Raw genomic sequence first — 27,865 nt, 5'->3', positions numbered from 1 at the left:
GCTACAGGTCATCTTAAGGTTTTGATACAAATGTAAGTGTTCTTGCTCAGTTATGCGCCAGATTAGCTCAGTCCTCCGACCAGCCCCTTGGGGAATAATCCGCGATTTGTATGCGCAGATAATCCCCGTGACACAGCTCCTGTTCTGATCGCCGACATTTTTTGTTAAAAGCCCTCGCTTTTCGGGGAAAGTAGCGGGTCTTTTTTTTAAAGAAACTAACTTTTACTAAATCCTAATCAAGTCAGAGACTGGAAGCAGCCACAAACAGATAACCCGAGGCAACTCTTGGCAACAGCGGCTACTCGCCTATGGCGGGGTGGGTGGATAACACCACAGCTGTTATGCACACGTGGCTCTTCTGTGAGAATCTCTGATTTCCTTTGTGTTTGGCTGTTTTGAAGTTTATGTTACTGTTTCTTTCGCAAATACTCCATCCCCTAGTCTTTGTCACACCTGGACAGCAGCTGTTGATCAGCATCTAATGTCCCCACAAACTCACAAAGTTTAAACAACACGCACAAACACTGGCTACAATGAAAACTGCTCCAGATTTGACAGCATTTGTTGCAAGACTGGAATGGACCAGGAAATTCAAAGTGCTTTTTTTTCCTGCGGTGTCTAGGATGTGGGCAGGGATTTGTGGTGTGGGCAGGGATTTCTTTACTCTCGGCTTCGTTCGGGATGATCTAGCAGTGAGTGTGTGATCCGGACGGAGAGGAGACAGAATGATGAGCGGCCGCACGGTTTGCCTTCTGCTGTTGCTCTGTTTGCCGGCCGCCGGGGCAGGCAGTTCGCCTGAACTCCCCGGAGAGGTGAGGCCAGAGCGGGGAAGCTCCCCGGCTCCGCTTGCCCCCCGGGCAGGAGGGAATCCCGGCAGGAATGGGATCCCCCTGAACAGGAGGAGCGGTCAGCCACCCCTGGAAGCCACCAAAGCGAAGTTGGGAGCCCTCGCCCAGTTCTTCGGCAAATCCCGCCTCTTGGTGCTGGCTGCCCCCGACCCCACGGATAACTCATACCGCCTGATGGAGCAGCAGATAGACGTGAAGAGCCGGCGGCTCCGCTGCCAGTTGGCAGCTAGGGACCTCTTGGTCCTGATCTTGTTCCAGAAGGCCAGCGCCTCCCCGGGCAAGTTGCTCACCGTCTCCCAGGAAGGCGAGGTCTCAGAGGAGACGGTGGGAGCCCAGGAGGCGGCACAGATCCAGCAGCACCTGTCTCTGGAGGAGGGTCAGTTTGGGATGGTGTTGCTCAGGAAATCCATGCAACTGTACGAGAGGTTCCCGTACGCCGTAAGGATGGAGGCTGTGCTGGAAACGGTGGACCAAATGCCCCTCAGGAAGATCGAGAGCGTGACCAGGAGAGGACAACAGTTGAAGTGCAAGAGTGGGAGGGACAGGAAATTGGGCTCAGGACAGTTCCTCCACAACAGGAGGGGGATGGTCACCAGAGGAAGGGCCAACAGGACAACGCTCAACAGAGGAATGGGCAACAGGACCATGCTCAACAGGACAATGCTGAACAGGGGATTAGGCAACAGGGGAATGATCAACAGAGGAATGATCAACAGGACAGTGCTCAACAGCAGATTGAGACCAGCCTCTCCCAATTCCCAGAAACTGGTCCGTTCTAAGAGTGTCAGTTCTTCCGGGAAACGGGGAGCCCCAGGCAACAGTCCACCCAGCAGGAGGACACTGGGCAAAAGGAAAGGTTCAGTCTCGACCCTGAGCTCTGTTGGCAAGAGAAGAGCTGAGAGTCCCAGGAGTGCAGATACACTCAGGGAGTCTCCCACAGTGCCACCAGGACAGCAGATGATGGATCAGATCAAAAAGAAGGTGCAGCAAATGTTAATGGCCAAACACCAGAAACCTGACCGGCGCAGGCCGACTCTCGTTACCCAGAATAGGAACCAAATATTGCGGACAAGAACTCATACCCACCACATACCCCAGGTCCATTCTACCAGCTCACCTCCAGGGTCCTCAACCATGGCTCTTCTTAACAGGCCTGCAGCTGGCGCTGAGCAGGATTTCCAACCGGAGAGTGCTGTCCCCCTGAAACGGGACCAATTTCAATTGCTTCCAGCCCAGCCTGTGAGGCCAGAAATCTTTGAATCCAACCCAAGCACAGTTCAGTCTCAGGACAGTCTTTCTGCTTATCAGACTCTGGATAACTTTTCCACTCTCCCTACAGCTCTGACACATCAGCACACTGAGTCAGGACTTGGGAACAGTGTTCAAACCAGAATTCTTGGGCTCTCTAACTCCTCTGGCGGATTGTCTCATGTCTCACACCTACAAGTACCATCAGCCTCCAATCCTGAGAGCCACCAAACAATGGACCAGTGGTCAGACTCTCTCCCCAGGACCACACTTCCCAAAACCCCCAGGGTTCATGTCACTGTGCAGCCCATTGAAGGCAAGGCAGGTGGAGAGTTAAGCCAGCTGCGTCCAGAACTAGAGCAGGGGAGAGGGCGTCACAGGCAGGATAACCCAATATCTGTACGAACCAGAGGAAAGAAAGCGGAGAATAAGCAGGAAGGTAACTCGAACAAAGCAGTCAGAAACAAAGGCCGGAAAAACAGGAGAAACCGCAAGAACAAGAAAAATGGTTCCAGAAACTCAAAGCAGATTGACAACAGGGAGCTCCTGGGGTTTTTAGACAACTTTCGGAACAAGAGAAGATTGCTGGTGAGTTATTCGGAAAACCTGGGCAGGGTAGAAGCAGAGGGCACCTGGGTCCAAGAAAGGCCTAGTCTGATGGTGTTTTGAAGTGCAGCTGGTGCTGATCCTGATGATGAATATACTTCTGCACAGGACATTTCTGCAGAGTTTGTATTTTGACATTTCACTACGAGTTTGTTTTCTCAGCATGAGCAGTGCTGATTTTTTTCCCCCCTTATCATTAACCGGACGTGGGCATCGCAGGTTAGGCAGCAGTTATTGCCCAGAGGGCAGGTTAGAGTCCACCTCATTGCTGTGGGCCTGGAGTCACATGTAGGCCAGACCAGGTAAGGATGGCTGTTTCCTTCCCTAAAGGACATTAGTGAACCAGATGCATTTTTCCGGCAATCGACAATGGATTCCTGGTAATCATTAGATTCTTAATTCCAAATATTTTTATTGAATTCAAATTCCACCATCTGCCGTGGCAGGATTCAAACCCAGATCTCCACTAGGCTATCACCTTCCCCCATGAGTGAATTGTGTATTTCCTTGTGAAAAAATGAACTTGAGAGAAAGGGAAATGATGGAAGAACCATTCCATTGTTTCGGTAAAAGTACAAGCCTGTACAAAAAAAGTCCTATTTCACTCTCTGCTGCATTCCCCTGCCCCCACTGCCTATTAACGTAGTTGAAACCAGAGAAGGTCATGGGTCCTTCACGTCTGCTCAGTAAAATTATGGCTGATCACCTACCTAGAATCCACTTTCTTCCACTATTTCAAAGTCCCTTAGCTCCTTCAGAGCATCAAACTCTCCCACTTTTAGCTGTGAATGTACTCTATCATATATACGCAACAGTAGTTAGCACTGCTGCCTCACAACTGTAGAGACCTGGGTTCAATTCCAGCCCTGGGTAACTGGGGGTGTTTGCAAGTTTTCCCTGTTGTACTGATTGTGACAGGGTCAGCCAGGTGGACCTCATAGAATATGAGTTCCCTGATTGGGGCTGATTAACAGGGACCCCTGGCTGACATGAAATGGCTGAGTGTCAGGGTGCTTGACTCTGTAAAAGGCAGAACTTTAGTCACGGATTGCTGATGTGTAAATAAAGGGTGAATTGGTGACAGGATACTGGCCTCTATAGAGCTATTTCACCTGTGTCTGCGTGGGAATTCCTTCAGGTCTTCTGGTATTGTTCCACAGTCCAGATTTATGCAGGTTAGGATAGATTGGCCATGCTAAATTACCCACAGTGTCTAGGGATGTGCAGGCTAGATGGATCAGCCATGCAAAATTCTGGGTTATGGGGATAGGATGGGATGCTGTTTGGAGGCTCAGTGCAGTCTCAGTATGGTCAGTGCAGTATGGCCTATTTCCATAATGTGGGGATTCTGTAATTCAATGACTGAGCACTCACAACCACCGAAGGTGGGCAGTTTCAAATGTTCACAACCTTCTGGGTGAAGAAACCTCTTGGTGATCCTGTGTTCTAAATTTTCCAGCCAAGGCAAACAGCACCTACCCTTTCAAACACTTGCAATATTTGTTATGTTACAATGAGAGCACCTCTCATTTTACTAAAAATGTACTCAATCTCTCCTCAAAGAGCACCTATTTCATCTACTGAACCTTTTAGTGTTGATAAACCTTCTGTTGCTCAGGCTCATCCTTTAGAAATCCCTCCTTAAATTCTTGTGTTTTGAGATCTTTGAGACCTTTGGCCAAGTTCTTAAACTCAATTTCTTTTATGTTGGTTTGGCATCTTTTGTTTTTGGTTGTGAAGTACTTTGGGGAGTGCTTAGTGATAGCAGCATAGAGCCCGGATTAGGCCAATCAGCCCATCAAGTTGACTCTGCCATTCAGTGTGATCATGACCTATCCAGCTTCTCCTTATAACTCAAACCCTCCAGTCCCAGCAACATCCTCATAAACTGTTCAATGCCTTAGTCATAGATTCATAGAATCATGCAGTACAGAACAACTCCTTTGATCCAACTTCTTCATGCTGACCAAGTTTCCCAAACCAAATTTAGTCCCAGTTGATGGCGTTTGGCCCTGTAAACCTTTCCTATTTATGTACTTATCTAAATGTCTTTTAAATGTTATAACTGTATGTACATCTACCACTTCCTCTGGCAGTTTATTCCACATATGAACCACCCTCAGGTCCCTTTTAAATTTTGCTCTCCTCATATTAAAAATATGCCCTCTAGTTTTGAATCTCCTCTCCTAAGGGAAAAGACATTGCTATTCCCCTTACCTATGCCCCTCATGATCTTATAAACACCTGTAAGGTCACCTCTCAACCTCACATGCTCCAGTGGAAAAAGTCCCAGCCTATCCAGCCTCTCCTTATAACTCAAACCCTCCAGTCCCAGCAACACCCTCATAAATCTTTTCTGAATTCTCTCCAATTTAATAATATACTTTGTACAACAGGGTGACCAGAACCAAACATAGTTCTCCAGAAGAGGCCTCACTAACGTCTGTACAACCTCAACATGACATCCCAAACCCTAAACCCAATGGTCTGAGCAATGAAGGCAGGTGTGCCAAGCACCTTCTTAACCACATTGACTACCTGTGACATAACTTTCAAAGAACTATGTACCTGAGCCCATAGATCTCTCTGTTTGACAAAACTACCTAGGGCCTTAGCATTAACTGTATAAGTTCTGACCTTGGTCACTTTACCAAAATGCAATACCCCACATTTACCCAAATTATATTCCATCTATCACTTCTCAGCCCATTAGCCCAATTGATCAAGATCCTTTTGTAATCTTAGATAAACTTCATCACTGTCAACAATACCACCAATACTGGTGTCATTTGCAAACCTATTAAGCACTTCTCCTAAATTCTCATGCAAATCATTTATATAAATGACAGACAATGGTGGATTCTGCACTGATCCCTGCAGAACACCATTGGTCATAGGCGTCTACCCCAAAAAAACAATCCTCCACCACCACCCTCTGCCTCCTACCATGAAGACAATTTTGTATCCAGTTGACAAGCTGTTCCTGAATCTCATGTGATCTAACTTCACTAGTCAGTCTACCATGCAGAACCTTGTCAAAGGCTTTACTGAAGTCCATGTAGACAACGTTTACTACTCTGCTTTCAATCCTTTTGGTTCCTCCTCAAAAAACTCAATCAACTTCATGAGACATGATCTCCAACACACAAAGCCATGCTGACTATTCCTAATCAGGCCTTGCCTCTCCAAATGCATGTAAATCCTGTCTGTCAGAATCCCATCCAGCAACGTACCCACTGCTGAGGTCAAATTCACTGATCTATAGTTCCCAGGCTTCTGCTTACAGCTCTTCTTAAGTAAAGGCACAGCATTAGCCAGTCCTCCAGCACCTCACCTGTGTCTGTAGATGATACAAATACTTTTGCCTAGGGCCCTGCAATTTCTTTCCTAGCTTCTTACAATGTTCTGGGATAGACTTGACCAGTCCCTGAGATTTATCCATCTTTGTTTTTTAAGACCTTCAGCACCTCCTCTCTGTAATGTGGACTGTTTTCAAGACATCAATATTTATTTCCCCAAGTTCCCATCCCCCATGTCTTTCTCCACAGTAAAAACTGACACAAAGTATCTCTCCCATCTCCTGTGGTTCCACACACAGATAAATTTGTTATCTTTAAGGGGCTGTCTTCTCTCCCTCGTTGCTCTGTTGCTCTTAATGTCCTTGTAGGATCTCTATGGATTATCCTTAACCTTATCTTCCAATGCAGCATCTTTTAGCCACCACAACCACATAACCCTGTCAGCCATGGGTAATCAGAAATCTATCAGGTCTATGTTAAACATATTCAAAAACTGAGCTTCCACAACACTCTGGGATAGAGAATTCCAAAGGTTCACAATCCTTTTGAGTAAAACAAAAATCTCCTCAGATCTAAGTGGCATACCCCTTTGCTTTAAATTGTGCCCCTGCTTCTAGATTCCCCAACCGGGAAAAATATCTTGCCCTATTTACCCTGTCTCTCCCTTTAAGTATTTTGAATGGTTCAATGAGATCATCTCTTATTCTTCAAAACTTTGGAGAATACAGACCCAGCTTGCCCTATCTCTCCTCATAGGACAGTGCCACCATTCTGGCAACAAGTCTGGTGAATCTTCACTGCACTCCCTCTATGGCAACAATATCCTTTCTGGGAGGAGGGGACTAAAACTGCACACAGTACTCCAAGTGCAGTCTAATTAAGCTCCTGTACACAATTGAAGCAAGACTTTACTACTTCTGTACTGTACTGAAATTTTGTTGCAGTAAAGACTAACATTACATTAGCCTTCTTAATAGTTTGCTGCTCCTGCATGTTAGCCTTCAGTAACTTATTGACAAAGGCTGCTGGGTCTTTTTATACATTTATACCTTCCAACCTTTTACCGTTTAAAAAAAAATTCTCTGCACATCTATTCCTGCTACCAAAGTGAATAATCTCACATTTTCGACATTACACTGTGTCTGTCATGTTCTTGCCTATTCAGAAAGCCTTTCTAATTCTTCATGAATGCACTTTACATCTTCCTCATAATACATTGCCCAACTTAGCTTTGATCAGCATGAATTTGGATGTATTACATTTGGTCCCCACCTCCGAATCATTGCTATACATTTTGAATGGTTGGAGCTCAAGTTTTGGTCTAACTAGTAACAGAGTGCCAATGTGGGAATAACCTATTCATTCCTACTCTGTTTTCTACCTGTAGCCAAACATTAATCCATGTCAGTTTATTACCTCTCTCTGCATGTGCTTTAATTTTTCTAGCCTGTAGTGGGAGACTTTATCATAAGGCTTCTGAAAATCCAAGCATACTACATCCATTGCCTCTCCTATATCAATGTTGTTCGTAACATCTTCCAAAAATTCCAAGTTCGTCAAACACTCATTAGCATTTGTGAATCTGTGCAACTCCGTCTAATCACATCATTTTTATTCAAGCGTCTATTTATCACATCTTTTATAATAAATTCTATCATTTTCCCGCTTATTGATGTAAAGCTAACAAATTTTCAGTTCCCTCTTTCTCTCTCACTCCCTTCCTAAATAGTGGGATGACATTTGCTACCTTCCAATCCACAGGGATCATTTCTGAATCACAAGAATTTTGGAAGATAATCACCAAATGCATCATTTATCTCTGTAGCCATGTCCATCAAATCACTAAAACAATACAGATGTTAGACTGCAATGGTTAAAGAACTGATCTCACCACCTCCTGTTCGAAGGCAAGTAAGGAGAGACTCGCCAGTGATGCCCAAATCACAATGATGAATAATATTTCACATGTTGAATGAGTAATTGGTGCATGATTTAGTTTGCGAATAGAATTCTGGCGTTGTCTGCCTGAAGGCATGTCTGATCCACACCTTCATGATATTTGCCACTGGCAGGGCACAGAAGAAATTTTACATGTACGTTTTAGTTCTGGAACAGTGGTTAGTGGTGATGGAGTCTCCAAGTTTCTTTCCGTGAATCGAGGAGTCTCTCCTGCTCATATCACCTGCCGTTGGCATGTGTTGGAAGGATTAGTAAGTTGATACTTGACCTGTTCAGCTGAGTTATGAATGTACGTTTCTTGGCCCATAAGTCCTGGAGTGAGATTTGAACCTGGATCTTCTGACCCAGAGGCATGGATACTACCTGCAAGCCCTCCTGTTGTGAGTGGGCTGAGAGGTCCTAAATGTTGAGCTGAATTCCTCACCAGGCCACTGCCTCAGGCACGATGTATTTCTGTGATGCACCTTATTGTGTTTTGACAGCTTATTACTGCACCCACAAAAGACAGCAAGCTCTACATGCACCAAAGGGATGAGTACCTGGAACACATATGCCAGCTGGCCATCCGGAAATTCAGTATGATTGCTATTCTGGGCTCGCAATTCAATAGCACCCTGACGGTGGAACATTATCAGAATGGTGAGTGTCACTTTACAAAATACTCCCCATTACTCCTTGTGAGAGGTTCATCCACCGACCTCTACCCAATTCTAACCATTTTCATCCTTTTTCTTCCCATTCTAACCCTCCAGATCTCCTATACTTTGTTCTTCAACCTCTCACACCCCTTCTCTTCTAGCACCCCATCCTGCCACTTTCTGCTATCCCAATCCCTTCTATCTACAAGAGGCTGGATTATAATCAACTATTCATCTGCAGTGTGCAGCACAGATGGGAAAGTTCTGGAAAATTAGGAACTGGAAGTCATTTAACCATCAAGCTTCTCTTTCATTCAGTTAGATAATGGCTGATTGCACCTCAGCTGTATTACCCTGCTATGGTTCATTCAACCTTTAGCCAATAACATCTATCAGTTTTGGTCTCTTCAGTTCCAACTGAGCGCAGCCACATAGTTTTTTGAGAGACAGAATTCCACATTTCTATTAGCCTATGTACATGGCATACTCCCTTGAAGTTTTTGTCCCCTTGGGTTATTAATGTGGAATTTGAAACGCAAACAGATCAGCCAGGATTATATTGAATAGTGGAGCAGGCTTGTGGGGCCGAATGGCCTACTCTTGATCCCTGTACATCTGGATGGCCTTGACCATTAGGGAATTTTAAGGATAGACAAGAAACTGAAAGAACTACTGCACACTTCACACTTCCTGAATATATCTTTTCACTTCCCTATTTTAGAGAACGAATTAGCACTTGAAAATCCACTTTCCGAATCTGTCAATGTTGATCTGATTGCGCAGCTACGAAGAGAATTTGGGATGTCATTTGATGAATTCTTTATGGTTCTGGTTGATTATGATATGAAAGTTAAGGTGAGAGCTGGCATTTTATGCTTTAATATTAATGTTAAATAATTTCATTCTAATCCATTTGGAATAGAGAGTCTTGCATTAATACAGCACATTATTATCATCTCTCAGACATGTCTTGAAGCATTTTATGCATGTTACAGATAAACTGAACTGGACCAGTTATATAGTTATGGTGATGACAAGAGCAGGTCAGAGACTGGAAGTCCTGCAGTGAGTAACTCACCTCCTGACTCCCCAAAGCCTGCCCACCATCTACTAGGCACAAGTCAGGAGTGTGATGGAATACTCCCCAATTGCCTGGATGGGTGCAGCCCCAACAACACTCAAGAAGCTCAACACTATCCAGGACAAAGCAGCTGCTTGATTGAACCTCATCCACCACCTTCCACATTTAAAATAATAAAATGTGAGGCTGGATGAACACAGCAGGCCAAGCAGCATCTCAGGAGCACAAAAGCTGACGTTTCGGGCCTCGGCCCTTCATCAGAGTCTAGGCCCGAAACGTCAGCTTTTGTGCTCCTGAGATGCTGCTTGGCCTGCTGTGTTCATCCAGCCTCACATTTTATTATCTTGGATTCTCCAGCATCTGCAGTTCCCATTATCTGTGATACCTTCCACATTTACCCCATTTTACCATCTTCCACATTCACTGCATTCCACCATTGATGCACGTAAGGAGCAAGTCAACTGTTTCAAAGATGCAGAGTAGCAACTCACTAAGACTTCTTCAGCAGCATTTCTAAATGCACAATCTCTACCCTGTAGAAGTAGGAGGCCAGCAGATGCATGGGAACACCACAGCCTGCAATACCCCCTCCAGGTTACACATCATCCAGACTTGAATTGTAATCAATGTTCCCTCATTGTCAAAATCCTATACACTGCAGAATCCCACAAACAGTACTAAGAAATGAATAAATAGTTTATTTGTCTTTTGTTAAGAGAGGAATGTTGGCCAGGTCACAGAAATCAAAGCGAAGACTTGTGTTTATATAGTGCATTGCATGATCACATACCAAAAGCGCTTTGTGTCAGTGATGTACATTTTGAAGTCTGATCCCTGCTATAATGCAGAAAAGGTTCCAGCCAGTTTTTGCACAACATGATCATGACAGGATAAATCAGCCCTAGTGTAATTGATTGAGAGTTAAATATTGTTCAGGATGCCTGGGAGAACTCGGCAGCACTTCCTGCTTTGAAAGTAGACTGGATCCTGGTTTACCATCTTATTCCACAATGGAGTGTCTGACTACATTAGTTCCAAGGTGACAGTGTGACCCACAGCTAAGGGAAGAAATTATTTTCTTTGGTGGGGAATTCACATCAAAGGGACATAATTGTTAAACTTAGAGCTAGATCATTAAGGAGTATTGGAGGCAGCACAGTGGCTTAGTGGTTAGCACTCCTGCCTCACAGCACCAGGGACCTGAGTTTGATTCCACCCGTGGGTGATTATCTGTGTGGAGTTTGCACATTCTCCCATGTCTGCATGGGTTTCTGCCAGGTGCTTTAGTTTTCTCACAGTCCAAAAATGTGCAGATTAGGTGGTTTGGCCATGATAAATTGTCCGTAGTGTCCAGAGATGTGCAGGCTGGGTGGATTAGCCATGGGAAATGCAGGGTTACAGGGATAGGATAGGTGAGTCTGGGTTGGATGCTGTTTGCGGGGATGGGTGAGGGGGTGTGTGGCGGGGGCGTTGGTGTGGGCTTGATGGGCCGAATGGCTTGTTTCCACATTGTAAGGATTCTATGATTCAAAGGTAGGAATCATTTATTGGATAGAGGAAGTCTAGTTCTTTTTCTCCCAAAAGCTGTTGAAGATTTGTTTGGAAAGGTGTGTTGCGTGATTTGGAGCAAAGGTGGGCAAATGGATTGGAAGTTTAGATCTGCCTTGATCTAATCAACAGTAGAGTAGTAATGAGAGGCTGAATGGCCATGGCTTGGTCTTGGTGCTCCTAACAGATGGTAACTGTTGAGTTTGTTCTATGACCTGATGCAGTAACATTTATCTATACATTGACAATAAGTGAGGACAGTATTAACACACCTTTCATGTAGTAACTGCTTTGTTTTTGTATTCCTGCTTTGTCTCCCATCCAGCAATATTTCGATGTCCCTATCCCCGTTAAGATTCTTGTGGATTATATGGACACACTGCCCTCGAGGCGGCCAGAGATTGAGGAAGAAAAGAAGAATGGTGTCACCTGTATCAAACGCAACAGGGAGATCAACATCAACAAATTTCTTTCCAGGTATGTGTAAAGGTTTTCTTCAGTAAAGATAACATATATATGTGCTCAATACAACTCTTAATGCGCTGCAGGATGATCTATGCTCTTGATATTAACGCCTGTTATTTCCTAACGTGACCTAAAAACACAAGAAACTATCAAGTAAAAATTACTAGGCCCATTAATCCCAGTTCTCCACAGTCCCGTTCATACTCTATCTTTTTGTAGATTCTATTTCCATTTAAACCCCCTCCCCAGGGGATCCACACCCCCGTGTACACTCTCTCCCCATCATTGACTCTACCCACCCATTTAATCCCCCTCCCACAGCCCCGTGTACACTCAGCCCCCATCACTGACTCTACCACCCCACCCATTTACCCTCCTCCCACAGCACCATGTACACTCTTTCCCCGTCACTGACCCTAACATCCCATTTAACACCCCTCCCACAGGCTTATGTACACTCTCCTCCCATCACTGATCCTACCCACCCATTTAATCCCCTCCCACAGCCCTGTGTACACTCTCCCCCCACCACTGACCCTACCCACCCATTTAACCCCCCTCCCACAGGCCTGTGTACACTCTCCTCCCATCACTGACCCTACGCACCCATTTAATCCCCCTCCACCCCTCCCACAACCCCATGTACACTCTTACCCACTCCAAGTTGAGTGGGTAATGGGGACGGCAAGTGGACCACTGACCTTAATTTCAAATGGAATGGAATATAAAATTAGGGAGATTTTGCTAAAACTGCACAAGGCAGTAGTCAGCCCACAACTGGAATACTGTGAACAATTTTGGCCCTTTCTTAGCTAAAGAAAGAAATACTTGCATTGAGGGTGGTCCAGATAAAGTTCACCAGGTTGATTCTGGGTATGGAGAGATTTTCCTTTTGAGGAGATTTTGAGCAGACTGGGCTAGTATTCATTGGAATTTAGAAGAAAGAGAGGAGAACATATTGAAATATATGAGATTCTTAGGGGGTTTAACGGGATACATGCTGTGGAATTGTTTCCCCTTGTGAGAGAGGCTAGGACCAGAAGGTATCATCTCAGAATAAGGGGTTGACCACTTAAGATAGAAATGAGGAGGATTTTTGTTTTCTGTCAGAGGGTAGTGAACCTAAGGAATTCCTTACCACAGAGGGCTGTGGAGTCTGGATCGGTAAATATATTTAAGGCTGGGATAGACACTTTTAATTGGTAGGTGAATCAAGGATTCTGGGAAAAAAGCTAGAAAAATGGAGGATTATCAGACCAGCCATGATTTCATTGAAAGGTGGAACAGATTCAATGGGCTGGATGGCCTTCTTCTGCTCCTACATCTTATGGTGTTATTTGTTGCTCATTCCTAATTACCGTTGAACTGAGCACGTGGCTCAGGCATTTGAGAGGTAAGAGTCACACACATTGCTTGGTCTGGAATCACTTGTCGGCCAGACCAGGTAAGGAAGGGAGATTTCCCTCCTGAAAGGATATTAATGAACCAGGTGGGCTTTTAGAAAAAATAAATTGATGCTAGTCATCATGGTCACCTATTACCAAGTACCACAGTCAATTGCATGTTATTATTAATTGAATTTGGATTTCACCAGTTGCTGTGAAAGAATTTGAAACCTTCTCCAGAACCTTAGCCTTGTCGTGTTAGTTACTAACCCAGTAAATACCACATCAGCTTCTCCATATATCCCATGTATTACTTATTTATAACACATTCAAACCAGTTGCCACTGTCAGTAATGAATTTGAATGCTTTAAATGTGACCTGGATGTGGCACTGAAGCCAGAAGTGTAAGGGTGATGTACTAACATGGCAACTCACCTTGAAGCCTTAATGGGTTAAGGCTGTGTTTTCAAGGATTTTTAATCCTAATGCTTATATTGTCTGTATCACTGCAATAGTCTGTACGTTAATGATCAAGTGTAGTTATCATGCTCCTTAGATTCCAGTGCTCACTGCTCCAAATACATAAAAAGACAGAAGTTAAAGTAACGCTGCCATTTTCCAAAGGGGTTGCTCTCTCATTAGAGAGAGACAACTGGTCATGAGTTTAATTTGAGGGTCACTATACCTCAGGCAAGGGACGAGGTTGAGAATGTAGAACCTTCATGGTGACCTTAAACAGTAAAGGAATTGAACCTGCGCTATTGGTGTTACTCTGCAGCTGTCCAGCCAAACCCCGCCGAGGTATGTGAGATCCACTAATTGTACATTAACAAGGGCTCAATGCCCTAAGGAAAGAAAAGAATGTAAAGCCAGCTGCTTCACTGTGTGTATTAACATGGAATCCATTTGTTTGTATGTTTTGTTCCAAACCAAGTCACAGCCTGGCTGACTCACATTCAAACTATCAATCTGTTGGAATTATACAACATGATCTAGACTGAAAACCATGCCTAGCAATTCTAGAAGTGCTGGAACTTGTATAACTACTCCAATGTTCCACTACTCCAATGTAATTTGAAAGAAAAATATCTATTGATGGGGTATGTGCAATTCACATTGACAATGTGATTCTTAGGTTGCTGTGGAAACGGAGAATGTTAATAATTTCCTCTCCTTCTGAAGAAGAATGGGCATTTCAACAACAGCTCATAGCGTTACATGGCCAGGCCTGCAATCTGGGTAAGTTATTTCAGCATTATGCCCTCCACCTCCTTTCACTTTGTAGCCCAGTGGCAGAGAGGGCACCCATTTTGTTTATTTTCTCTCAAAGAGATTATGTGCCAGTTCATGGGAGTGTTAGAGGATTTAGACACTGCACATCCACGAGATGGACAGAAAGCTGTTTGGCAGACAGGAAACAAAAAGTAGGAGTAAATGGGTCATTTTCTGCACGGCAGCCAGTGTTAGTGGGGTACTGCTGGGATCAGTGCTCGAATTTCAGTTATTCACATTATATGTTAGTGATTTAAGTGAGAAAACTAAATGTAATATCCCCACCATTGCGTATGACACAAAGCTGGGTGGGACAGTGAGCTGTGAGGAGGATGCTGAGATACTTCAGTATGATTTGGACAAGTTGAGTGAGTGGGAAAATACATGGCAGATGCAGATAGATGAGAAGTTATCCACTTTGGTAGCAAAATTCGGGAAGGCAGTTTATTATCTGAATGGCTATAAATTGAGAGAGGGGAGTGAGATCTCAGTGTCCTTGTACACCGGTTGCTGAGAGTAAGCGTGCAGGTGCAGCAGGTGGTGAAGAAGTTAAACAGCATGTTGGTCTTCACAGTGAAAGGATTCAAGTACAGGAGTAGGAATGTCTTCCTGCAATTATACAGGGCCTGGACCACATCTGAAATATTGTAGGTAGTTTGGTCTTAGCTGAGAGATAGTAAGAACTGCAGATGCTGGAATCAGAGATAACACAGTGTAGAGCTGGAGGAACACAGCAGGCCAAGCAGCATCAGAGGAGCAGGAAAATTTCTGCTCCCCTGATGCTGCCTGGCCTGCTGTGTTCCTCCAGCTCCACACTGTGTTATCGCTTGGTCTTATCTGAGGAAGGATGTTCTTGCTATAGTGCAATGATGATGTGGAGGTGTCAGTGTTGGACTGGGGTGGACAAGATCAGAAATCGGACAGCACCAGGCTACAGTCCAACAAGTTTATTTGAAAACACAAGCTCTCAGAGCTCTGCTCCTTCTTTAGGCGTTGGTGAGATGCAGTTTCATACACAGAATTTATAAGTTAGAGATCAAAAGGTCACACCACAGATCAGAATGTATTAAACAAACCTGAGATGCTGTTAAATCTTTAATCAGCTAGAAGGTTTTAATGGATTAATATGTGTATGTAAATCCCCGAATTCCTTACAAGTCACTGTCCTGAGAAAACTAAAGGTTTTATCAGTGTAAAGAAGAGATGACATTTTAGGTCAGACAGTGCATGTTAGGCGTGAGGCCTTAATTAGTATCTGTTTGTGTTTTGCTTTGGAGTCAGACTGGTTTTATTTCTAAAGTAGAATGCCATATTGAGACTGCCTATCTATAAATTGTGTGTTTTTGTGTGTGTGTGTGTGTGTGTGTGTGTGTGTGAGAGAGAGAGAGAGAGTGTGTGTGTGTATGTGTATGTGTGAGAGAGTGTGTGTGTGTGTGAGAGAGAGAGTGTGTGTGTGTGTGTGTATGTGAGAGAGAGATAGTGAGAGAGAGAGAGTGTGTGAGAGAGAGAGTGTGTGTGTGTGAGAGAGAGAGAGAGAATGTGTGTGCAGTAAGAAAGCATATGGTGTTTTGGCTTTCATTAACAGGGGGATTGAGTTTAAGAGTCGTGAGATCTTGTTGCAGCTCTATAAAACTTTGGTTAGACCGCACTTGGAATACTGCGTCCAGTTCTGGGCGCCCTATTATAGGAAAGATGTGGATGCTTTGGAGAGGGTTCAGAGGAGGTTTACCAGGATGCTGCCTGGACTGGAGGGCTTATCTTATGAAGAGAGGTTGACTGAGCTCGGTCTCTTTTCATTGGAGAAAAGGAGGAGGAGAGGGGACCTAATTGAGGTATACAAGATAATGAGAGGCATAGATAGAGTTGATAGCCAGAGACTATTTCCCAGGGCAGAAATGGCTAGCACGAGGGGTCATAGTTTTAAGCTGGTTGGTGGAAAGTATAGAGGGGATGTCAGAGGCAGGTTCTTTACGCAGAGAGTTGTGAGAGCATGGAATGCGTTGCCAGCAGCAGTTGTGGAAGCAAGGTCATTGGGGTCATTTAAGAGACTGCTGGACATGTATATGGTCACAGAAATTTGAGGGTGCATACATGAGGATCAATGGTCGGCACAACATTGTGGGCTGAAGGGCCTGTTCTGTGCTGTACTGTTCTATGTTCTCTATGTTCTAAATATTTACCATTCTGGGAAAGTGGAACTAATGTACGAGGAATGATTTATTCAGCGAGGATTGTGTTTGGTGGATTTTGGAAGAATGAGGGGGAGCTCAGAGAGACCTATAAAATACTAACAGGACAAGCTTAGGGCTTGGATCGGTACCTGGAGGTATGATGTTATTGCTATTACTGAGACTTGGTTGAGGGAAAGGCATGTCTGGCAACTAGTTGTCCCAGGATATCGGTGCTTCAGGCGGGATAGAGAGGGAGGTAAAAGGGGTGGAGGAGTTGCAGTAATGGCCAAAGACGATATCACAGTTGTACTGAAGGAGGGCCCCACGGAGGACTCAAGCAGTGAGGCAATATGGGTAGAACTCAGAAATAGGAAGGACGCAGTAACAATGCTGGGGCTGTACTACAGGCCTCCCAACAGTGAGCGTGAGATAGAGGTACAAATATGTGAACAGAAAATGGAAAGGTGTAGGAGCAACAGGGTGGTGGTGATGGGAGATTTTAATTTTCCCGACATTGACTGGGATTCACTTAGTGTTAAGGGTCAAGATGGAGCAGAATTTGTAAGGTGTGTCCAGGAGGGTTTTCTAGAGCAGTATGTATGTAGTCCAGCTCGGGAAGGGGCCATACTGGACCTGGCGTTGGGGACTGAACCCGGCCAGGTGGTTGATATTACAGTAGGGGACTACTTTGGAAATAGTGACCACAATTCCGTAAGTTTTAAAATATTCATGGACAAGGATGGGAGTGGTCCTAAAGGAAGAGTTCTAAACTGGGGGAAGGCCAAGTATACCAAGATTCAGCAGGATCTGAGGAATGTAGATTGGGAGAAACTGTTTGAAGGTAAATCCACATTTGATATGTGGGAGGCTTTTAAGGAGAGGTTGATCAGCGTGCAGGAGAGACATGTTCCTGTGAAAATGAGGAATAGAAAAGGCAAGATTAGGAAACCATGGATGACAGGTGAAATTGTGAGACTAGCCAAGAGGAAAACGGAAGCATACATGAGGTCTAGGCGACTGAAGACAGACGAAGCTTTGCAAGAATATCGGGAATGTGGAGCGAATCTGAAACGAGGCATTAAGAGGGCTAAGAGAGGACATGAGATATTGCTGGCGACCATGGTTAAGGAAAATCCCAAAGCCTTTTATTCATATATAAAGGGCAAGAGGGTAACTAGAGAAAGAATTGGCCCACTTAAGGAGAAAGAAGGAAAGTTATGTGCTGAGTCAGAGAAAACGGGTGACATTCTTAACGAGTACTTTGCATCGGTATTCACCAAGGAGAGGGACATGATGGATGTTGAGGTTAGGGATAGATGTTTGCTTAGTCTAGGTCAAGTTGACATTAGGAAGGAGGAAGTGTTAGGTATCCTAAAAGACATTAAGGTGGATAAGTCCCCAGGTCCAGATGGGATCTATCCCAGGTTCTGAGGGAAGCAAGAGAGGAAATAGCCGGGGCCCTAACAGATATCTTTGCAGCATCCTTGGACACGGGTGAGGTCCCGGAGGACTGGAGACTTGCTAATGTTGTCCCTTGTTTAAGAAGGGTAGCAAGGATAATCCAGGTAATTATCGGCAGGTGAACCTGACATCAGTGGGAGGGAAGCTACTGGAGAAGACGCTGAGGGGTAGGATCTATTCCCACTTGGAAGAAAATGGGCTTATCAGTGATAGGCAGCATGGTTTTGTGCTGGGAAGGTCATGTCTAAGCAACTTAATAGAATTCTTTGAGGACGTGACAAAGTTGATTGATGAGGGAAAGGCTGTAGATGTAATATACATGGACTTCATTAAGGCATTTGATAAGGTTCCCCATGGCAGGCTGATGGAGAAAGTGAAGTCCAGGGTGTGCTAATGAGATGGATAAAAAACTGGCTGGGCAACAGGAGACAGAGAGTAGTAGTAGAAGGGAGTTTCTCATGGATCTGTGCTGGGACCACTGTTGTTTGTGATTTAGAACATAGAACATAGAAAAGTACAGCACAGTACAGGCCCTTCGGCCCAAGATGTTGTGCCGCGGATTAATCCTAATCCAAAAATAAAATAACCTAACCTACATTCCCCTCAATTCACTGCTGTCCATGTGCATGTCCAGCAGTCGTTTAAATGTCACTAATGGCTCCGCTTCCACGACTACCACTGGCAAACTATTCCATGCGCTCACAACTCTCTGGGTGAAGAACCTCCCTCTGATGTCTCCTCTATACCTTCCTCCTAACACCTTAAAACTATGACCCCTCGTGGCAGTCAACCCTGCCCTGGGGAAAAGCCTCTGGCTATCGACTCTATCCAAGCCTCTCATTACCTTGTACACCTCGATCAGGTCACCTCTCTTCCTCCTTCTCTCCAGAGAGAAAAGTCCGAGCTCAGTCAACCTCTCCTCGTAAGACAAGCCCTCAAGTCCAGGCAGCATCCTCGTAAACCTCCTTTGCACCCTCTCCAAAGCCTCCACATCTTTCCCATAATAGGGCGACCAGAACTGGACACAATATTCCAAGTGTGGTCTCACCAGGGTTTTGTAGAGCTGCAGCATAACCTTGCGGCTCTTAAACTCGATCCCCCTGTTAATGAAAGCCAAAACACCATATGCTTTCCTAACAACCTTATCCACCTGGGTGGCAACTTTGAGGGAGCTATGCACTTGAACACCAAGATCCCGCTGTTCCTCCACACTGCCGAGAATCCTGCCTTTAATCCTATATTCAGCATTTAAGTTCGACCTTCCAAAATGCATCACTTCACATTTATCCAGGTGGAACTCCATCTGCCGTTTCTCAGCCCACCTCTGCATACTGTCAATGTCTTGCTGAAGCCAGCAATAGCCTTCGATACTATCAACGGCACCTCCAACCTTTGTGTCATCAGCAAACATACTAACCCACCCCTCAACCTCCTCATCCAAGTCATTTATAAAAACTACGAAGAGCAGAGGCCCAAGAACAGAGCCCTGTGGGGACACCACTCACTGACCTCCAGGCAGAATACTTACCATCTACAAACACACTGCCTCCTGTCAGCCAACCAATTCTGAATCCAGACAGCCAAATCACCCTGTATCCCATACCTCCTGACTTTATGAATGAGCCTGTCATGGGGAACCTTATCAAATGCCTTGCTGAAGTCCATGTACACCACATCCACCGCTTGACCCTTGTCAACCTGTCTCGTGACTTCCTCAAAGAACTCAATAAGATTTGTAAGGCATGACCTACCCCTCACAAAGCCATCCTGACTCCCTTTAATCACGCTATGCTTTTCCAAAAGTCATAAATCCTATCCCTCAGAATTCTTTCCAAAACCTTGCTGACCACAGACGTAAGACTGACTGGTCTGTAATTTCCAGGGATTTCCCTATTCCCTTTCTTGAAAAGAGGAACAACATTTGCCTCCCTCCAATCTTCCAGTAAACATTTGCCTCCCTCCAATCTTCCGGTAAATGATTTGGTGGAAGGTGGAGGTGGTCTGATCAGCAAGTTTGCAGATGACACTAAGATTGGTGGAGTAGTAGATAGTGAAGGGGACTGTCAGAGATTACAGCAGAATATAGATAGACTGGAGAGTTGGGCAGATAAATGGCAGATGGAGTTCAATCCGGACAAATGCGAGGTGATTCATTTTGGAAGATCAAATTCAAGGGCGAACTATACGGTAAATGGAAAAGTCCTAGGGAAAATTGATGAACAGCGAGATCTGGCTGTTCAGGTCCATTGTTCCCTGAAGGTGACAACACAGGTCAATAGGGGGTGGTCAAGGCGGCATATGGCATGCTTTCCTTCATGGGACGGGGTATTGAGTACAAAAGTTGGCAGGTCATGTTGCAGTTGTGTAGGATTTTGGTTCGGCCACATTTGGAGTACTGTGTACAGTTCTGGTCGCCACATTCCCAAACGGATGTGGATGCTTTGGAGAGGGTGCAGGGGAGGTTCACCAGGATGTTGCCTGGTATGGAGGGCGCTAACTATGAAGAGAGGTTGAGTAGATTAGGATTATTTTCATTAGAAAGACAGAGATTGAGGGGGGACCTGATTGAGGTCTACAAAATCATGAGGGGGATAGACAGGGTGAATCGCAAGGAGCTTTTTCCCAGAGTCGGGGACTCAATAACTAGGGGTCATGAGTTCAAAGTGAGAGGAGGAAAGTTTAAGGGAGATATACATGGAAAGTTCTTTACACAGAGGGTGGTGGGTGCCTGGAACGTGTTGCCAGCGGAGGTGGTAGACGCAGACACGATAGTGTCTTTTAAGATGTATCTGGACAGGTACATGGATGGGCAGGGATCAAATGGAAACGGACCCTTAGAAAATGGATGACAGGTTAGACAGAGGATCTTGATCGGCGCAGGCTTGGAGGGGGCGAAGGGCCTGTTCCTGAGCTGTAGGTTTCTTTGTTCTTTAAGAGAGGGTAAATGCAGTTTCCTGATGTTGGGGTCCCAGTAAAAAGATGCAGGGTAAATCACTTCGGACTGAAATGAGGAGAAATGTCTTCACCTGGTAAGTGGCGAGGAACTCACTATCACAGAAAGCAGCTGAGGCCAAAACACTGTATGATATTAAGGATACAGCACCTGGGGCTAAAGGGATCAAAGGATAGTGGAGAAAAGCAGCAACAGACTCTTGAGTTGGTGATCGGATATGATCAGAATGAATAGTGGCGCAGGCTTTAAGGGCCAAATGGCCGCCTTCTCCTAGAGTCTGTGTTTTCTATGTTTCTGTGGGTAAACGTGCAGCTCACATTGTCATTTGGACACAGGCAGTGTGCCTGACTGGCCACATTGCACATGAGGATCATTCTTCTGGGCGGTGCTACCTTATATAAATTTACCCTTAACTTGCTCACTTCTCACTGCCTCTACCCTAAAGAATATGAGGTAGATAGTAGAGCCCTCACCTTGCCCCATGCTTGGCAGCCTCAACTCATCCACTCCTCTCAGTGACACTGACGGCCCATCACAGGGACCTCTCCCGCTCCCCTCAGTGACACTGCCATGGGGTCCCCACCCGCTCCCCTCAGTGACACTGCCATGGGGTCCCCACCCGCTCCCCTCAGTGACACTGCCACAGGGTCCCCACCCGCTCCCCTCAGTGACACTGCCACGGGGTCCCCACCCGCTCCCCTCAGTGACACTGCCACGGGGTCCCCACCCGCTCCCCTCAGTGACACTGCCACGGGGTCCCCACCCGCTCCCCTCAGTGACACTGCCACGGGGTCCCCACCCGCTCCCCTCAGTGACACTGCCACGGGGTCCCCACCCGCTCCCCTCAGTGACACTGCCACGGGGCCCCCACCCGCTCCCCTCAGTGACACTGCCACGGGGCCCCCACCCGCTCCCCTCAGTGACACTGTCACGGGGCCCCCACCCGCTCCCCTCAGTGACACTGTCACGGGGCCCCCACCCGCTCCCCTCAGTGACACTGTCACGGGGCCCCCACCCGCTCCCCTCAGTGACACTGTCACGGGGCCCCCACCCGCTCCCCTCAGTGACACTGTCACGGGGCCCCCACCCGCTCCCCTCAGTGACACTGTCACGGGGCCCCCACCCGCTCCCCTCAGTGACACTGTCACGGGGCCCCCACCCGCTCCCCTCAGTGACACTGTCACGGGGCCCCCACCCGCTCCCCTCAGTGACACTGTCACGGGGCCCCCACCCGCTCCCCTCAGTGACACTGTCACGGGGCCCCCACCCGCTCCCCTCAGTGACACTGTCACGGGGCCCCCACCCGCTCCCCTCAGTGACACTGTCACGGGGCCCCCACCCGCTCCCCTCAGTGACACTGTCACGGGGCCCCCACCCGCTCCCCTCAGTGACACTGCCACGGGGCCCCCACCCGCTCCCCTCAGTGACACTGCCACGGGGCCCCCACCCGCTCCCCTCAGTGACACTTACCACCCGTCATAAAGTCCTCACCTACTCCTTTTTAAGAACTTTAATTTGTTCAAAAGTGATTTTGTTCTCACAAACCGTGCGGACTCTGCTAGATTACCTTGAACTTATCCTAGTGCTTTGCTTTATTTTTTAATAATGCGTCTGCATTCTCAGCTTTGGCTGCAGAGAACAGTGTTAACCCCTGTCATTGTACTCTTGACTACTACCAGTGTATTGATGAGGGTAGTGCAGCTGATGTAGTTTTCATGGACTTCAGGAAGGCCTTTGACAAGGCCCAAGACGGAAGGCTGGTCTAGTAGGTAGGAGCTGATGGGATTGAATGCGAGTTGGCAAACTGGATCCCGATTAGTTCACAAACATGTGGTAAAGAGTGATGGTGGAGGGTTGTTTTGTAACCAGAAGCCTGTGACCAATGGTGTACCACAGGGTTTGGTGCAGGAACCTCACTGTTTGTTATGTACATTAACAACTTGGGTTTGAATGCAGAAGATATAGTTAGTAAGCTTGCATATGACGTGGAAATTGGAGGTGTTGTTGATACTGTGGGGGATGGTCTCAGGTTACAGTTTGATATTGATCAGGTGAGAAATTGGGCAGAGAAATGGCAGGTAGAGTTTAATCCCAACATGTGCAAGGTGATGCATTTTCGGAGATCTGACAGGGAAGGGAACGGGAGGACACACACAAAGAATGGTAGGTCCCTAGTGAGCACTGAGGAACAAAGGGAAGTTGGTGAACAAGTCCATAGATCCCCGAAGGTGTCAGTGCAAATTGACAGGGTGGTGAAGAAGGCATACAGAATGCTTGCCTGCATTAGGTGCAGAACAAAGCAGCAAGAAAGCCTTGCTACAACTTCATAAAACATTGGATAAGCCGCAGGTGGAATACTGTGTGCAGTTCTGGTCTCCACACAATTGGAAGAACTTGATTGCCTTAGTGAGGATGCAGAGAATATTCACCAGGATGTTGTCTGGTATGGAAAGTCTTAGCTATGGATAGGATGGCTTTGTTTTCCTTGGAGCAGAGGAGGCTGAGAGGGAATCTGATTGAGGGATAGGAAATTATGAGAGGCAGAGACAGGGTAGATTGTGAGAATCTCTTTCCCATTGCATACATGTTTAAGCTTCGGAGCAAGTGATTTAGAGGAGATATGAGAAGGAATTTTCTTCTCCCGGACGGTAGCTATATATGGAATGTGCTACCTGAGAGGGTAGTGGACATAGATACTTTCACAACATGTAAAAGACGTCTAGATGAGCACTTAAAAAGCCAAGGCATAGTTGGCTATGGACCAAGTGTGGCTAAATGGGATTAGTGTAGTTCGATGTTTGTGGGTTGGTATAGACATGGTGGGCCGAAGGGCCTCGTTCTGTGCTGTATGATTCTATAACCTCTACATTCCTTTGTAGTTCCACCTCCTGGATAGCTTCCTGTACCATTGTGCTGTGGTCAGCTAGCTCATCCACACAAGCTGAATGAACCTCATGTATGCTGGGGAATTGCAAAGCTTGAAGCTCCTGCTCTCTTTCCCCTTACCTGACTCATTCTGTCACCTGTATCTGAGCATTGACCAAATCAGACCCTCTAAGAAGTCTGAGTACCATGTAGTACAAAGAATCAAGGTAACGTTCCCCCAACCCTGATGTGTCAAATTGACTTTTGTTCAGCGACCAGATCATAAACTCTGATCCCAAACTATTTCGACTTTACATTTGTTGTCAGAGTGTTTACTCTGGAACAAACTGGCATCGAGGAACTCCCACAAGCTGCAGTTGGACGTATCACTTGTCCTGCTATCCTTAATGTGTTCAAATTAATATTTCCATTAATATACTTAGTTCTTTTTTAAAAAAAATATTTTATTAACCTTACTGCCAGTTGCTACACTATGTTGAAACATAGAAATAGAATAAACTTTAATCACTTACTGATCGGATACTGAACAATAACTGACTTTTTCTCCTGTACTAGAGGAACAATCAATACTCAGAGGCTGAAAGTTCTTATAAACAAAACAAAAACCATAGTGCACCTCTTTTCCTTTCTCTCTCTTCCTTAATCGGCAAAATCCGGCATTCTGTTGTTAGTCACTCCAAAGTCAGAATGTGCATAACATAGAAAAAGGCCCTTCAGCCTATCAAGTCTGGGCCAGTAAAGTTGGATAGTTTTATTTGCTCTAATGCAGGAGGTCTAGCTGACACACCGAATGAGGAACTGTTTTGAGCTCCTTAAATCAACCCAGCTTCTCTTCCTTTGGAGGTCTCAATAAAAACCCAGCTTAAGACTGGCAACCCCAGACTTTAGATTTTTTTAAATTGCCAACTCAAATAACATTAGATTTGTACAAAATACATTTTTTTATTTTTTCTTTTCTTTTGACCGACTGTAAGCACTCAGTCCTAAGTCAAAATTATGTCAATCTTACAGATATCTTCTTAGAAATGAAAGTAAGAGTAAAATTTATTAAATGTTGTGTATTTGATCAGGAATTCGCCACTTTACCCTATTGAAGTTGGTGGGATCAGGTGAAGATGTTTCAGGGTCTATGGAAGTGTTTCCATTGAATGGTAAGAGCATTTGTTCCATCACATATTAGTTCATATGCTAAATTCAGATTGCTCATTTTGGATTACAACTTTTTTAATTCACCCATGGGACATTGGGGTCACTGACTGGGCCAGCATTTATGACCCATTCCTAGTTGCCCCTTGAGAAGGTGGTGATGAGCTGCCTTCTTGAACCGCTGCTATCATGTGCTATAGGTAGATCCACAATGCCCTTAGGGAGGGAGTTCCAGGATTTTGACCCAGCGACACTGAAGGGATGGCAAAGTCAGGATGTCAGTGTATTGGAGGGGAACCTGCAGACGGGGTCTGCTACCCTTGTCCTTCTAGATGGTTGCAGTCATTGAAAGGTGCTGTTGAAGTGGTTTTGGTGAATTTCTGCAGTGCATCTTGTAAATAGTACACACTGCTGCTACTAAGCATCGGTGGTGGAGGGAGTGGACGCTTGTGGATGTAGAGCCATTCAAGTGGGCTGCTTTGTCCTGGATAATGTCAAACTGCTTGAGTGTTGTTGGGGCTGCACCCATCCGGGCAAGTGGGGAGTATTCCATCACACTCCTGTCTTAACAAACAAACCAGAAAGATAGCACCTCCAACAATGTAGGACTGTTTTACTGCTGGAAAGGAGTGTGAGCTGAGGCCGTGAGCTCAAGCTCTGAAGTTGAGTTTGTTCAGCAGTCCTTTCTTGAATCAGTCACCTTGAAGCAGGAGGGTAAGCAGCTTTGCGCGAGTGATGAGAGTAGCAACAGCTTTGTTTGTTGAAATGTGTACTTTAATTTGCTGAATATAGGAAGAGCTGAAGTGGATACAGAGGAGCTTTCCTCAATGGTGGCGAAAGGCCTTCGTGAACACTTCCAGATCAGTGAGGAGCACTTTATGCTGTTCCTCATCGGTAAAGACGGCACCATCAACTCCTGGTACTTGACACCCGTCTGGTCGCTGGCGACCATTTATGAGCTGGTGGACTCCATGCAGCTGAGGCAGGAGGAGATGCAGCTTCAAGAAACACTGGGAATCTCCTGCCAGGACGATGACTACTCCCCCAGTTATCGTGGATACCCTGAGCATGGATAGCGTCACCGTAATAGGAAATAATTCTCATCTGAGACTTTGATTGCAATTACAAGTCACCAGTGATATGAACTTTGTTTTAAATATATAGTCAGTTTATATCAGCAATATGCATTGGACAGTTTACAATGTCAATGTTATTACATGGTACTGCACTTTGTACTTGTTAGGGTGGTTGTGCTGCAATAACCAATACAGTAGCTCCCCTAATGAGCTAAGTTGCCTTTTTGGTGCTTAATATTTTTCTTTCAGCAACACTTAAAGACATAAGACGTAAGACTTGCTCCCGTATTTGCAGCGATGCCTGCATCACCCTGCCTCACTGGACCAGCCATAAATAAAAGCAGGATGGTAATAGATGATTACTTCTCAGCTTTGTTACCAATGTCTATCTTGTCTATATATGCTACTGGTTCCAGCAACGATTGTTGCTGTTCCAAACTTTCTTCTCAGTTCCAAATACCCCATTTGGTGGGAAGGCAGTGATGGAGCAGCAATCTCACTGGGCTAGTTACTGAGAACCCTAGGCTAATGGGGAAATGGGTTTCAATCCCATCATGCCAGATAGTAAAATTTGAATTCAATAAAACTTTAGCATTAAAAGCTAGTCTAATGGTGACCATGTAACTATTGTCAATTGTTGTAAAGTCTCCTCTGGTTCAAAACTGTGTTCAGGGAAGGGAACCAGTCATTCATACCCTGATCTGAAATACATATGACTCCCGACCCCTAGTAATGTGGCTGACTGCAGGCTAGGCAATAGATGCTGGCCTAGCCAGTGAAGCCTACATCCCACAAGTGAATAAAAAATAATCCTACAAATTCTCCCTCCTTCCTGTACTGAAAGCATACCTTTCCTAATGTTCAAAACTGGAGCAGACGATTTGAGGGGAGGCAATGGCCTAGTGGCATTATCGTTGGACTGTTAATCCAGAGACCCAGGTAATGTTCTGGGTTTGAATTCTACCACAGCAGATCGTGGAATTTGAAGTCAATAAATAAATGGAATTAAGAGTCTAATAATGACCATGAATCCATTGCTGATTGTCAGAAAAACCCATCTGGTTCACTAATGTCCTTTAGGGAAGGAAACTGCCATCCTTACGTGGTCTGACCTACATGTGACTCCAGACCCACAGCAATGTGGTTGACTCTGAACTGCTCTCTGGGCAATAAATGCTGGCCTAGCCAGTAACACCCTCACCCGGTGAAGGAATTAAAAACATTCTCATAAGCCTGATCTGCCACTTAGTTCGATTATGACTGGTCTGTACCAAAACTCTGTTTATCCAGCTTTGTCTTACATCCCTTGATAATCGTATCTAACAAAACTCAGTATTAAAGATTTCAATTGACCCCTAACATTAACAGCTTTGCGGGTGATCAGAATTTCTGACTCCCCCTGCGATATGCTTCCTGAATCTATTCTCAAAGGTGGCAGTAAGGGGATCAGGGCTGAGAGCTAAATATCCAAAGATTCATGTCCTGTTGAAAGGACAGGCAGATGGCAGGGGGACAGATTGGCTTCCAGTAAGAAATGAAATGAAATTGAAAGCAAAATGTGATATAGAGTCAAAATGCATAGAATATGTGTTGGTAGGGTTGAGGAATCACAGGGGAAAAAAGACCCTGATTGTATACAGGCCTCGTAGCAGTAGTCAGGAGGTAGGGAAGAAAATAACCAAGGAAACACAAAAGGCATTTAAGAAAGGCATGATTACAACAGTCATGAAGGGTACTGCAATTTGCGGGCGGACTGGAAAAATCAGATTGGTAGCGGATCTCAAGGAAAGGAATACGTGGTATGTCTGTGGGATGGTTTTTT

General features: G+C 45.5%; 1 protein-coding gene across 1 annotated transcript; it reads left to right on the top strand.

Annotated features, from left to right (window-relative positions):
- Positions 1-704: 704 nt before the first annotated feature.
- On the top strand, positions 705-26,253 carry LOC125451091 (coiled-coil domain-containing protein 80-like; the record flags this gene model as incomplete). Its single annotated transcript, XM_048527801.2, has 7 exons — positions 705-2,684; positions 8,443-8,599; positions 9,320-9,453; positions 11,553-11,704; positions 14,214-14,317; positions 24,892-24,972; positions 25,760-26,253. Coding segments are annotated over 7 exons (2,892 nt in total), but the record flags the coding sequence as incomplete, so codon positions are not given.
- Positions 26,254-27,865: the final 1,612 nt, after the last annotated feature.

This window comes from Stegostoma tigrinum, chromosome 3 (assembly GCF_030684315.1).
Source record: "Stegostoma tigrinum isolate sSteTig4 chromosome 3, sSteTig4.hap1, whole genome shotgun sequence".
NCBI classification, from domain to species: domain Eukaryota; kingdom Metazoa; phylum Chordata; class Chondrichthyes; order Orectolobiformes; family Stegostomatidae; genus Stegostoma; species Stegostoma tigrinum.
This window is presented reverse-complemented; position numbering and strand designations above follow the sequence as displayed.